The sequence below is a fragment of the Sphaeroforma arctica genome (genome assembly GCF_001186125.1).
Source record: "Sphaeroforma arctica JP610 unplaced genomic scaffold supercont1.169, whole genome shotgun sequence".
Classification (NCBI taxonomy): Eukaryota; class Ichthyosporea; order Ichthyophonida; genus Sphaeroforma; species Sphaeroforma arctica.
Window position 1 is genome coordinate 58697 of NW_014040389.1, and position 12860 is coordinate 71556.

At 41.4% G+C, this 12860-nt stretch overlaps 2 protein-coding genes across 2 annotated transcripts in view; both read right to left on the minus strand.

Annotated features, from left to right (window-relative positions):
• The window catches only part of SARC_03352 (hypothetical protein), a gene marked incomplete at both ends in the record, with an annotated part of 3307 nt that extends 1910 nt beyond the window's left edge, over positions 1-1397 (minus strand). Inside the window, one exon of the mRNA XM_014302851.1 lies at positions 1233-1397. Coding sequence (XP_014158326.1) covers positions 1233-1397 — 165 coding nt within the window. The remainder of the gene's footprint in view (positions 1-1232) is intronic.
• A 4742-nt stretch (positions 1398-6139) lies between these two features.
• Positions 6140-12860, minus strand: part of SARC_03353 (hypothetical protein) — a 15437-nt gene continuing 8716 nt past the window's right edge. Inside the window, exons 15-25 of the mRNA XM_014302852.1 lie at positions 12574-12686; positions 12190-12328; positions 11177-11350; positions 10663-10847; positions 10210-10336; positions 9791-9989; positions 8525-8711; positions 8255-8354; positions 7727-7805; positions 7441-7574; positions 6140-6446 (exon numbers count right to left, since the gene is read on the minus strand). Coding sequence (XP_014158327.1) covers positions 6393-6446; positions 7441-7574; positions 7727-7805; positions 8255-8354; positions 8525-8711; positions 9791-9989; positions 10210-10336; positions 10663-10847; positions 11177-11350; positions 12190-12328; positions 12574-12686 — 1491 coding nt within the window. The 3' untranslated portion in view covers positions 6140-6392. The remainder of the gene's footprint in view (positions 6447-7440; positions 7575-7726; positions 7806-8254; positions 8355-8524; positions 8712-9790; positions 9990-10209; positions 10337-10662; positions 10848-11176; positions 11351-12189; positions 12329-12573; positions 12687-12860) is intronic.

The following is a 12860-nucleotide window of genomic DNA, read 5'->3' on the forward strand; positions in this document are numbered from 1 at the left end:
TGAGGTATATGACAGAAGAGAGAGGGGCGAGAGGTGGGCGAGAGAGGTGGGCGAGAGAGGACTGAGCAATGCACAATTAATTTTTGTTTCACGCATTCCTAAAACAAGTGTATATACAATATGAAAGTCCAATGTATATAAATACATATGATAAAATATACTTCTGTTATTCATATGGGCGATAGAGAAGGGCGATATATGTAAGCAATAAACAAATGCATCGGTGCATGCGCAGATATGCGTAGATGCACAAATTTACTTTTACACGCATATGCATACAAGCGTAATATGAGAGGCGAGTAGAGGTGTTTTTATAAGTACAAACATAAATGAATATATGGTAATGTGTTTTAACAGTAATATGATTAACGTTCAAATCATTCATTTGTGCACGCAGTTATGCGCTAGTGAGTACGATGTAAAATACGCATTCATTGCATTCAAAAAATAACTTCTCATAACATTTAGAGGTATATTTATGAGACGTATGTACAATACGTGACATGTTTATGAGATGTATGTACAATACGTGACTATGCGCGCGTGCTTATCCGTGTACATAAAATTGCATCTACGCATGCACGTGTGCGCAGCGGTGCGCAAATTGCTATTTGAGCCAGCGGGAGGCGAGAGTGGTACGCTTATCTAGCTGGGGGCGAGGATGAAGTGAAGTTGGGGCTGATAGTAGATGTTGATCTGAATCCTATCAGCTGCGAGGCAGGCATCCACGTGACCTCTAACCTCATCAGAATAAGCCAATTGCCCAAAACCTCTGGACGTCAAATTCCAAGTTAAGTATCTAGATGTCGTCAATCCCACATTACTATTACATCTCACGCGCCACGTACAGATATCAATGCCATACATAATTACCATGGCTAAGAAACACAAATCATCCATCCAGGTGCCAGACTTAACCATATCAGACCTTCATTTTGCAAGGGCTGCTTTCCAGTCACGCTCGCTGGAAAAGAATAGATTCTGTGCATACTCCAAAAATAGATCGTTGTCACACGTCGCCACGTTTTCCCTCACCATGTTCTTCAATTTGGGATGCTTGCACACAGCTCTTGGAAGACAATCGCCATTCTGCTCCACATTCTGAACACGGTACAGCTTCCTATCGGGTAGTAAAAATAGGGTACCTGTCTTTATCTCGTGCTCGTGCGCATGAACCCTCTCGTCATAGGTCAGATTAGCCAGACCCTTTGGCTTTTGCTTTTCCTCCTTACCTTTGGGTTCCTTACCTCCAAGGTCAAGAGTTTTGTTTGGTCGGTCGCTGTTGTGGCAAGACAACTTCCGTTTACGGTTGCTGCTATCCTCATCGTTGCGGCTTCATCATCATCATACTTTGTACAATACGGATTATTAGACTTCGGTTCTCGTTTGGGGGACATTCTCGTGGGTTTTCGGTGTAGCTGGTGTAGCCTGCTTACTAGCCATCGTACAAACTTCAAGTATACTGTATTACACAAGTCAAATATGGATGATGATCCTGTTGCACTAGTCATTATATATACACTATATATGCAATTGATTGACATTATATGGCGCATATATTGATATGGCAGTATGTGATATATGCTGGTTATGTAGCATATGATGTAACATGTGTTGGTATGGCAGTATGTGATATATGCGCTATATGTTGGCTATGTAGCATAAATTGTTAGAGATTATTATGGCAGTATGTGATGTGTGTCCGTTATGAATAAAATGTTGCGTGCAACCTTTTTTTTAGTCCGAGTTGTACGCATATTGGGTAAATTTATTATAGCGTGGGGCATCTAACTTGGAGGGGGGCGAGAGAGGGACGCTAAGTTGGAGGGAGGCGAGAGAGGGGTGCTCAACTTGGAGGGAGGTGAGAGCGGGACACTTACCAGAAGCAGTCTTTACGGGACGCTTAACAGCCATAGTCTTAACGGGACACTTAACAGCCGTAGTCTTAACGGGACGCTTAACAGCCGTAGTCTTAAGAGTTAGTCATACCAGCCGTAGTCTTAAGAGTCCCTCAATTTCTCTTGTAAAAAGAGTTTGTAGAGGCTCAAAAAGGCTTCAGTCCGTATTAAAAATACTACAATTTAATACTCGTGAATCTTGAAGCTAGAAGAAGTAATCCAAAACTATTTGCTTCAATTCGCTTCAATTTATACGTTCTCAAAAGTTTCTGTTGACCACAAACCACTATTTCCATTCAATACTTTTGTAGCAATTCCAAATTATACTTCGACTCCCAATATCTACGAATCGAACTAATAGTAAAAGCCGCCAGCGCTGTATAGTACTTGACGTCTCTCGTAAATAAAGTTTTGTAGATACTTTTAAAGCTTTAGTCCGTACTGCAAATGCTGCATTTATTTCTGATGCAAATATATCTTTATAAAATAGTTGTCTGTCTTTGCAATGAAGAATGTAAACAACGATCGTATTTTTATTCTATTTGAATTGAAAGAAATGGTACTGCTTCTTTGAAGATTTTTACTATCGAGAACTTTTTAAAAATAATTTCAAGAAAGTCTTTCGCTATCGCCACTATCGCGTGAGGCGTATACTCACTATATGATACATTCACAATTTTGGGTAGTTGCACCTACACAAATGAATACTTGATATAAATGTGTGAAGTAATGGATCAATTAGCTCTTGTCTTGTTCATGAAGATTCATGAGAACAAAGTAGCATAAGAGATTGGGCTCGTACGTTGTCAAATTTATATTTAGTAAGTTAACAACAGCCTTTCACTTGAATTCTTTGTCACACTAGCGACACTCAAACTGCCAATACGTCTCCCAGCTCAACCAGACCTCGGCCAATGATCTGGCTGTGAAAAAAACATTTGCTCTGCAAACACCCGTGAAGAAAATTTTGAACCAAGACACAATATTGGGAAGAAAGAACACACTTCACGATAGCTGCGTGGCTACAATCTGTAGCCCCATTGGTGGCGACTACTTGAATAGTGCTCTTACTGCTAGAACATTATCGATATGGCATGGATCTGACTGTGAGGATACTTCTGAGATATATCTCCCTGTCTGATGATTTCGTCTGTGTGCATTAGACGCGGGCCATGACGACAGAAAGGTGAGAATTTTCAATCCTATCTGACTCAAGCACACTCGTGTCTCGCCGCGTGGTATACTTCAATAATAAATTCCATACCGACCGCACAAACTCGATTTTAGGATACAATAGATTCTAAACCGCAACGAGGATATCGACCACGCACACATACTTGGGAATGATAGGAGAGAAGTTAGAAACCACCTGGTGGTATATAGTACGTTCATAGAAGTACTAAGCTTGTCTTAATGACGATATCCATCAGTTTAGGTATAGTGATTACTAGATCATATTGAAACTAAGGATGAAGACCAGGCTGATAAAAATTACTAGGCGTATCTAAACCATTTGAAGCTAAAACTAAGGAAATGACGCATCAGTTCGGCAATTTCCTTTGCATGTTTTCATGGTAAAGAACAGACTGATCAAAAGTAACCGACTGATGTATCGTAAAGTTTTTTATTCATTAAGCGTTGAGGTATGTTCCTATTCAAACCTTTTTCTCATTAATGTAAATAAATTGGTTGAATGAAGGTTGTCAAGGCCCAGATCAAAGGCAGGTTTAAACCTGGGACTTATCAAAAGCAAGTATCACTCCATCTCTGTAGATTTACTATATAGTCCTTCTGACAGTAGATCAATTCAAATTTGATGGCGCCTATAAGATGCAGATATGTCTCCATCCCATAAACCAATGCCTCAATATGGGTTTTCTTTACCAGAAATAGGCAAGATAAAAAAAGGCTTTGCACTAATTTACGATTTACCAACAACTTGGGGAAGTTTTTCTCGTTCACATGGCAAGGCAAGAAACATCAATACCGATATGTATTAGAATATTCGCACTTGTTCCGATCTGTCCAACAATGTATTAAGTGCTGGTCCTTCATCCTACTGAAGTGTGTGGTTACAGCTCTATGCCACTGCTCACGGCGCAAGCGATGCTCATAATACATCTACCTCGTCTGCGCATCGTATTGATCTTTGATGTGTATTGCTAGGTCTCCCATGTAATGAGGAACGGCTTGAACGAATCTGAGTAAGTCAGTCTCCCAATCAACTGTAAGTCGCTTATTGTCGACACCATGGACAAGATGAAGTTATTCGAATAGAGCTGATAATATAAAAATTCTAGCAGAGTTCGATTATATGGTAGCCCAAACAAAAATTATTTCTCGCCGAATACAAACCAACAAGAAGTAACTAGCGCAATGGTCCCGGCAAGTAGTCTGTGGCATACGTACGACCATGTTCATTTTGGGATCGCAACCAGAATACACAGACGACAATGATACAGTAGCATAACGAGTGATCATTCTCTTCAATTGGCTTGAAGGCATCAGGCGTTGGTTTTAAAACGTCTGAAGAACAAAAGTTGCAATTGACGTTGCTCTAGTGGTCGCTAGGTCTATCAGTGGCAGTTGAATGCGCTGGTGGGAAGGCCGAGGATTTATGTGTGGAAATGATGACGTGATCCTCGCCTGGCGCACAAGTTATTGATGTCTGCTGAGAGCTTCACAGATGGTGAAGTAATTAATGCCCTAACTTTCACTCATACAGGAAAGAATTTCTCGGTACGCATCATTCTTTAGCTTCGGATAACCTTGCAACCTTTCATCATTCATACAAATTTATAACCTTTTAGAAGTTGTAGCTGCTAGATTCTTGTTCTTAAATTTTATTTGGCGTCTGTCACTATCAGAAGCAATAAAAGGTCGAATCAATCGACAAAATTATCTGCAAATAGATATATCGTAAGTATTGACCACTTTCTATCACGCGCTGTATTTGAGTTCGTTGGCAGTAGGCACTTTGCAATTTTCGAGTCTGCAAAGTTGTAATTACCCTGCACTACCCATATATATACAGCAGCGCTCTACTACAAATTGAACGCATACCCAGTACACCTATGAACTTGCATACGCATTCAAGCTATATTAAATATTGAAAATGAAGACTTTAGTTTTCAACGTTTTCTTCTTCAACATACAAGTGGCACCACAGTTGTTTGATTTATATTTTACAGTATCATAAACAGGGACCTGTTTTATCCCAGTCTCTGATTTGTCGACGCAGTGCCCCGCGCGTGCTACCCGGTGCCCGGCGTCCGGCGCTCGGCATCTGGTCCTTTAAAAGACTATGTAAATATATACACACATACCTAACTGGCGTTCCGGAGCGTATCCCGGATGCCCACACCTGGTCGAGATATATATATTTGATTAATGTCACAAATTGTGATATGGTACACACATTGTGGTCAAGTTTGGATATTGATATATATGCTAAAAGTTTATGAATGTCAATACCTTTATGTACATACCCGATCATATTTTTAAAAAAGAAATTTTCTTACTACAACAATTGTAATACGTACCACAAAATTATATTAATATGTATGAATGTACCTGCTATATAATTGTAAATGTGAACGAAAATACTCGTCTGGTATAGTGCGGAGCATCCGACACATATCGTATCAGATATGTATATGTTCAATTTTTGATTTTTAAATATCGGCATTTATGTTATTGGAATGAACGCATAAAAAAATCATTCATATCTGGTGTACTACATAGCAATTATGTGTTTGCTATCAGAGGTATAATAGACTTTTCTCCACAATCTTTTGAGTAAAGATAAATTGGCAAAAACAAATTTAAATGAAAAATATATAAATGTGCCAAGCATACAGAACAAATCCAGCACAAATCGACCCCAAAAGAATTCGGTACTTTAGGGAAAAAAAAACCAAAGATAAACTGGGGTAATATTATACTGTTGGCGTTGCCAATCGAAGCTTATATTATAATACACTACCCGTAGGCTATTGCACTTTACCAGAACAGTAAGTAGAACAACCAGCGCGTATGCGCACAGCACGATCCAGAGTTGAATAAGAGATGTTGTCTGTCAAGCTACAAGTATTTTTCTTGTCATTTTTCTTGTCATTTTTCTTGAAGTTGTCAAAATTTGAATATAATATGTACAACAATATTGTAAAGTGGTATACAAATGATTGGTTCAACTGATGCAAAGTGATAGTGATTATTTTCAAGAATTCACAGATTGGTTTCCCAGCCACAATTCAGAGTCATTCAAAATTTATTATAAAGGAATAACATAAATCGATATACAAATGATTGTTTCAGCTAATACATAACTATAGTGATGTGATCAGTTCATCTAATCCACACATATTCATGACTAGATCAACTAATCCACAGATATTCCCCTGGATGGGAGTGTAGGTACGCAGTTCGGTTGGAGAGGCGGATATGTATCACATGGGAAATACGTATTCCAGGCCATAACGTATTTCAAAAAACTTAGATGCCATCGGGCTTGTCCTCGCGCGTGTCGTATTGACGGATGAGCTCGGCCTGTAGAATATATCATGATAGAGGGTCTTTAAAATTACGTTTCCGTCTAAAGAGACCGCTTTTAACAGTACATATGATTCGCGTGGTGTAAGCACATCAGAACTACCAGGCGAGAATACTATTGTGGATTGGCGCACGCGACAAAAGGGTCAATAGCACTGTTGTTGAGACTCGAGACCAAGCGCAAAACAAGAATTAGACATGAATGAAAAATGATGCCTATACAGGAAGGTATTAAAAGTTCGTGTAAGAGGCCAATTACGAGTATTGGGCATGGATAGATAATGATATATATACAGAATGGTATTAAGAGTTTGTGTAAGAGGCCAACTACGAGTATTCGACATGAATGAATAATGATACCTATAAAGGATGGTACTAAGAGATTTCATATGTCGTCAATCTGAACGTCAAGTTCGTGTTCAAACACTGTCGAAATTTATCCCATGCGCCTATCTGTCCAACAGACTTGGCCGTCACATGCCCGTTTTGTGATTGTTATGAAGTAACATAGACACAAGGAAACATTTATCCGCACATTTACGAACATATCTTACTATGTTCCATTGGGTCACTAACACACACACTTGCCCGTATCGTGTCACTGCGTAGCACATAAAGAAGAAAAGAAAGCACAATACTGCCATTCATATACCAACACATAGTATGCTCCAGTACACCGCACACATTCAACTGCACATATATGCATCGATACTTTTATTCCACAAGCCAGCGTTAATCATTTGTCTACTAATTCACACAATGGTCCAACCGTCGGCGTGACGGCCACATGACCATCTTGTGACAGACGCAAAGTAGTGTACACACAGGAAACGCAATACATGGTACTGTCATTCAGAATTACACAAACAACTCCCAAGTATGCACCCGTGCATCGTATTCATTCAAGCGTTCATATGCGAGCACTGCATAGTCATCCGTATAGCCACGTGCACAACCCGGTTTGGTTCAATTGTACCACAACTTCACACACCTGTCCAACAGTCTGTGTGGCGGCCACATGCCCATCCTGTGACTGTTGCCGGGTGACAGTGGGAACAGCCTGAGCGTGTCCGTGCTTCTCTTCCTGAGAGAAGGCGAATCCTCTGGATACATATGTCGTAACACCTGGGTATAGTCGATGGATAGCGGTGAGCTTATGCGTGTGTCAGTGTAGATGTATTTAAAATAATCAACTATGTCAGCGAGATACGTGTAATAACAACTAGACACAGGCACTAGACCTTGGAGGAGCCGCTGCGTGCTTCGCAGATACTTACCTTGTATCTTGCGCATGACCTTCTTGAAGGAGAAGGCACTCTTCATGAGCATGGGATCCTTCTGCAGCCTCTCCATTTCCTGAAACGAAAGGAAGACAAAGTATTGAGGAAACATAACTCTCAAATGGAGTTTCACACATGAGAGAATAAATTACACTAAGAGATTATACTCACAGGATGAGGAGTGTCCCCAATGATGAGTTGTAATACACACCTAGTCATAGCAACAAACACCAAGTCATAGCAACGCACACATAGTCATAACAACAAACACTTAGTCATAGCCACACACAAAGGTTGAGGCGACACATGTGAGATGATGTGATGAACGAATGGTATTCTGTCGAGACAAGCAAGTACAATAAACGCACCTTTCGAAAGACAACATATGTGAAAAATATGGAATACGCCGGGACAGAAGAAACACAGCTGGGAATGTGGAGAGAAGTCAATACACAAGGGGCGTTTGCCCAGGTATGACGGGTCTCAGAATGAAAGAACACGGACGACCTCTCCCCCTTCAAATACCTGGATAATGTGATAGTCTTCAGGATTGTAGAAACGGTGGAAAGCTTTCCAGATATAGTCTCTCGAGTTGGCCATCAGAGGGGCGATGAGAATGGTGAACCTGATGTGCAAGATTATTACAACGGAGATTGTACTTTAGGGGTGTTGTGTCAGTACTGTTGACTGCCAATTGAAACATCTGAGGACCAGATGGAGTACACTCTGTGCGCCGAGAGAACTATCGTAAGCAATACGTTAATTAGCCATATCAAAGAGGTGTAGATAACTTACCAGAACACAGCGCTGCCGTACATCTTCAGTTCGATCATGTACACAGGCTGAGCAATGTCATAGCCCATGCCAGGCCAAATCACACAATACACAAACAGGAAGAGGAAGTAAATGAGGATGGATCCCCACACAGACACGTGTGTCCACTTTGTCCAGGCGTCCATGATTAAGCAGATCTTGAGGGTGGCTGTAAGTGGAGGTAAGCAAATGGCATGGCTACGGTTCAGAGTGTGTATGACTCGTTACAAGTAAAACACGCCAAGTCAACATCAATCGATCCCAGTAATGTGAATCTTGAGCTCGGCTGTGTGTAGAAGTAGGCGAGTAGTATAGGTTAGCGTTCCGGACGGTTAAGAAGAGTGCCAGAGAAGGCGTTGCCCAATAAAAACTTGCAGAACAAACAATAGGGGTCTAGCATATGGCAGATATAGAGCGTGGCTATGTGCAGAGGCCACAGCACAGGGTATGGGATAGAGTTCCGAGGGAGTATAGAAGATGCCAGATAGAGCCTAGCCAAATGAAAACCCACACCCCTGGATACCCCAGAAAACTGATAATAGTCTTTTAGAGGGGACTAAAAACATAACTGTATGATGAAAAGCAAATGACTACCACTATATCTCCCAGAGGGACATCTCCAGAGACTAACCAACCTCGTGTTATTCGAACTACATACTGGTTTCACATATTTACAGAACGATATGCTAACAGACACTCAACAACCACAGAGATATCTGATCAAAAAACAAACAAACAAAAACCATACACGTGTGCGCACAGGTACACCTTTAGCTAATGTATTATCCGAATCACATATACATGGACAAACTTACAATCATAAACATCAGAACACATATACACGCAGAAACGCATACACAGACAAACACACCGTATCAATTGAAAGAAAAAAAACGGCCGAGTAAGTGGAGGCACCAATCACTCACTGGCACACTGCCCGTTTCCCAACACAAGGAAACACATCCAAAACACTACTGCAGAACAACGTACTGCACTGTATATCAACCATGACAGATACACAAACACACATACATGTATATATATATATATATATATATACATACATACATACATGCATACATATATATATATGTATATTATATATATATATATACACATACATACATAAACACATACATACATAATACATTATAATACACACACACACACACACACATATATATATATATATATAAATACATACATACATACATACATACATATACATATACCGCAAAGGCATCTTACCAGTAAGGAAGATGGCTGTGTAGATGGTGGTACCAATCACCCACTGGCCAACCACTTGTCCGTTGCTCAGTACAGCCGCCATTGTATACGCAGCAAAACAGATCCAGAACACTACCGCGGAATGGTAGACGGAGTTGAGAGTCCATTGCCAGAAGACCCGTGTGTTGAAGAACTCGCTGTTGATACCAGAGCGGTAGAGCTGGGTCGCGGAAGTAGGCAAAAGTGTTTTCAGGTCCAATTGCAATAAAATATAGTGAGAATGGTATATGTATATGTATATATATATATATATATATATATATATATGTATATATATATATACATACACACACATACATACTATTTATATATATATATATATATACATACATATATATACATATATAAGATCTGAATGAACCATCAAATGAGTCACTCACCTGGGGGATTTTCATCAATGTTTCGGCCTTGACGTGCCGATCGAACACACCCAGACACAGCGGCGGCAGAATCGTGAACATCACATTATACAGCGCGACCATCCAATTGTCAAACAGTGTCTGGCCACTGTTTGTCATTGGCGAGAATGTGACGCGAGAGGGAGTTAGGATCAATGCATGCATACGCAAGGTTTATTAATATACGTATCAAGAGGCATGGGTATACGCAAAACTCAATAAAATACGTATCAAGAGACATGTATATACATACAAGGAAGTGAACTTACGTATCAAGAGGCATGGATATCAATAAGATACATATCGAGAGGCATGGACGAGGGACTACCCCGTATTGGGTTAGCCTATACATCTGTCGCATATATGGAGATCTTGAAACCGGAGACGGGTACCGGGACACTACACAAAGAGAGGTGAGGTTGGTGTGAAGTATACCTGAAGCCATTCAAGAACTGGAACCATATCTGCACAATGTACAGGATGATGTTCTTGTAGAACGAGTACAGCACCAGCTTACTGCATCGGCGGTACGACCAGTTGCCGTGCACTAACAACAGCCGCTGCAAGAACATGAACTGCGCAATGGCGTAATCAGCCGATCTCGCGGCTTGCAGACCTTCCTGTGAGTATGCAAAGGATGATGTGTATAAGGGTATGTATTCACGAATGGTGATGTACATGCTGGGAAGGGGTGTGTGAACGTATAGGTGTCGTTTGTAACGCATACGTACGATACTTGCATACGTTCGATAAACGTAGCGTACCACGGTATAAATGTGTGCGCAACGTAAAATGATATTTCGCACACAAACACAGACCCAAATAACGCAGATGCACTCGCAGACATGAAAATTGAAGACAAACGCGACGCAGAAAACCAGTAGTACAGGGTGCATTATTGATGGATAGGAAACACCATTAGAGTTCTCAGTGTGTGTAATTCTCGTACCTGTCCACTGATACCAATGCCTACGTGTGCAGCCTGAATCATAGACACGTCATTGGCCCCATCGCCGATAGCCAAAGTGATGGCGCTGCACCGATTCTTAACCAGGTTGACCACCTCAGCCTTTTGCAGTGGAGACACCCGGCAGCAGATGACAGCCTTGCAAACTAGCGATACCTGAGTAGCAGAGGGTGTAGGTATATCAATCGTATGCGCAGATGAAGCTGTTGCCTTTATGCAGGCGATAGTGAATGAATTATTCAGTTGTGCTTGTGTAGGTATTAGTGAGTGCGTACGAGGGACGCGCGTGGCGGTGCAGTAGAGTTGATGTTGCAGAAAGTATACTACAGTTGTGATTGGTATCTCTATTCATCGAACGACTCAGGGTAGACATGGTTACTATCTTCGAACAAGCCTAAAAGGTAATCTCTATTCATCGAAAGAACTCGGGGTAGACATGGTTACTATCATTGAACAAGCCTAAAAGGTAATCTCTATTCATCGAACGACTCAGGGTAGACATGGTTACTATCATTGAACAAGCCTAAAGGGTAATCCCTATTCATCGAATGACTCAGAGCAGACAAGGTTACTATCTTCGAACAAGCCTAAAGGGTACTCTCTATTCATCGAATGACTCAGGGTAGACATGGTTACTATCTTCGAACAAGCCTAAAAGGTACTCTCTATTCATCGAATGACTCAGGATAAACATGCTCACTATCGAAAGAGCCTAAAACGTCTGGACACATAAACGTATCTGCCCAGGCAATGTCGTCAATGACCTTGCATCTGTGATCTTGATATTCTGTACATATCTCCAATGGATCGCACTTCAGTTCGTGGGTATGTGACTCTATCGATGACCAGAGCCAGACTAGCGATACCCTCATACACGTACACACATACACGGCTACAGATGTAGAACAAAGACTCTGGTGGATATAGTACCTGGACACATATACGTCACACAACTAATCAGCACTACATTCATAGCCATATATGTCATCGCATACCTCCAATAGATCGCCCCTGAGCTCCTCCGACAGTGCGTGGGTGAGCGACGCTCCATCGATTACCAAAGCCAGTCCAGCGCTCTCCTTATCAGGCACCTTTCTTAGTTCCTCTACCGTGTTTGACAGCCACCCCGCGACACTGTACAGTACAAATAAAACCGAGTTAATTGACCCAAACATAAATCTGGGTTAGACGAACCCTAACAGGATCATAAAGATACGTCCTGAGACGTCAATGTCACATCCTAAGCAACCACAACCGCGTCCTAATCTCGTGAGCGACGCATCTCAAAATACAACCCTTAATCACCCGATAACACCCCTTTCACTATAACACACGCCTTTGTATCTGCGAGGAACACATGACCACACACGAGCACGCACCTCTCCTTGTCCGGTTCGTTACAGACCATCACGTTCATATCGTCTGTCAGAAGTCGGCACGAGTATCCAATGTTGATCGCCGTCTCTTGCTTGTCACCCGTTAGCATCCACACCTACAACAGACCAGGCGCATATAAAGAGAGGAGCGTTTGTGTGGCTGCAAGCAAAAGGCAATCCACACCCACAACAGACCAGGCGGATATAAAGCGAGGAGAGTTTATGTGGCTGCAAGCAAAAGGTAACCCACACCTACAACAGACCAGGCGGATATAAAGAAAGGAGTGTTT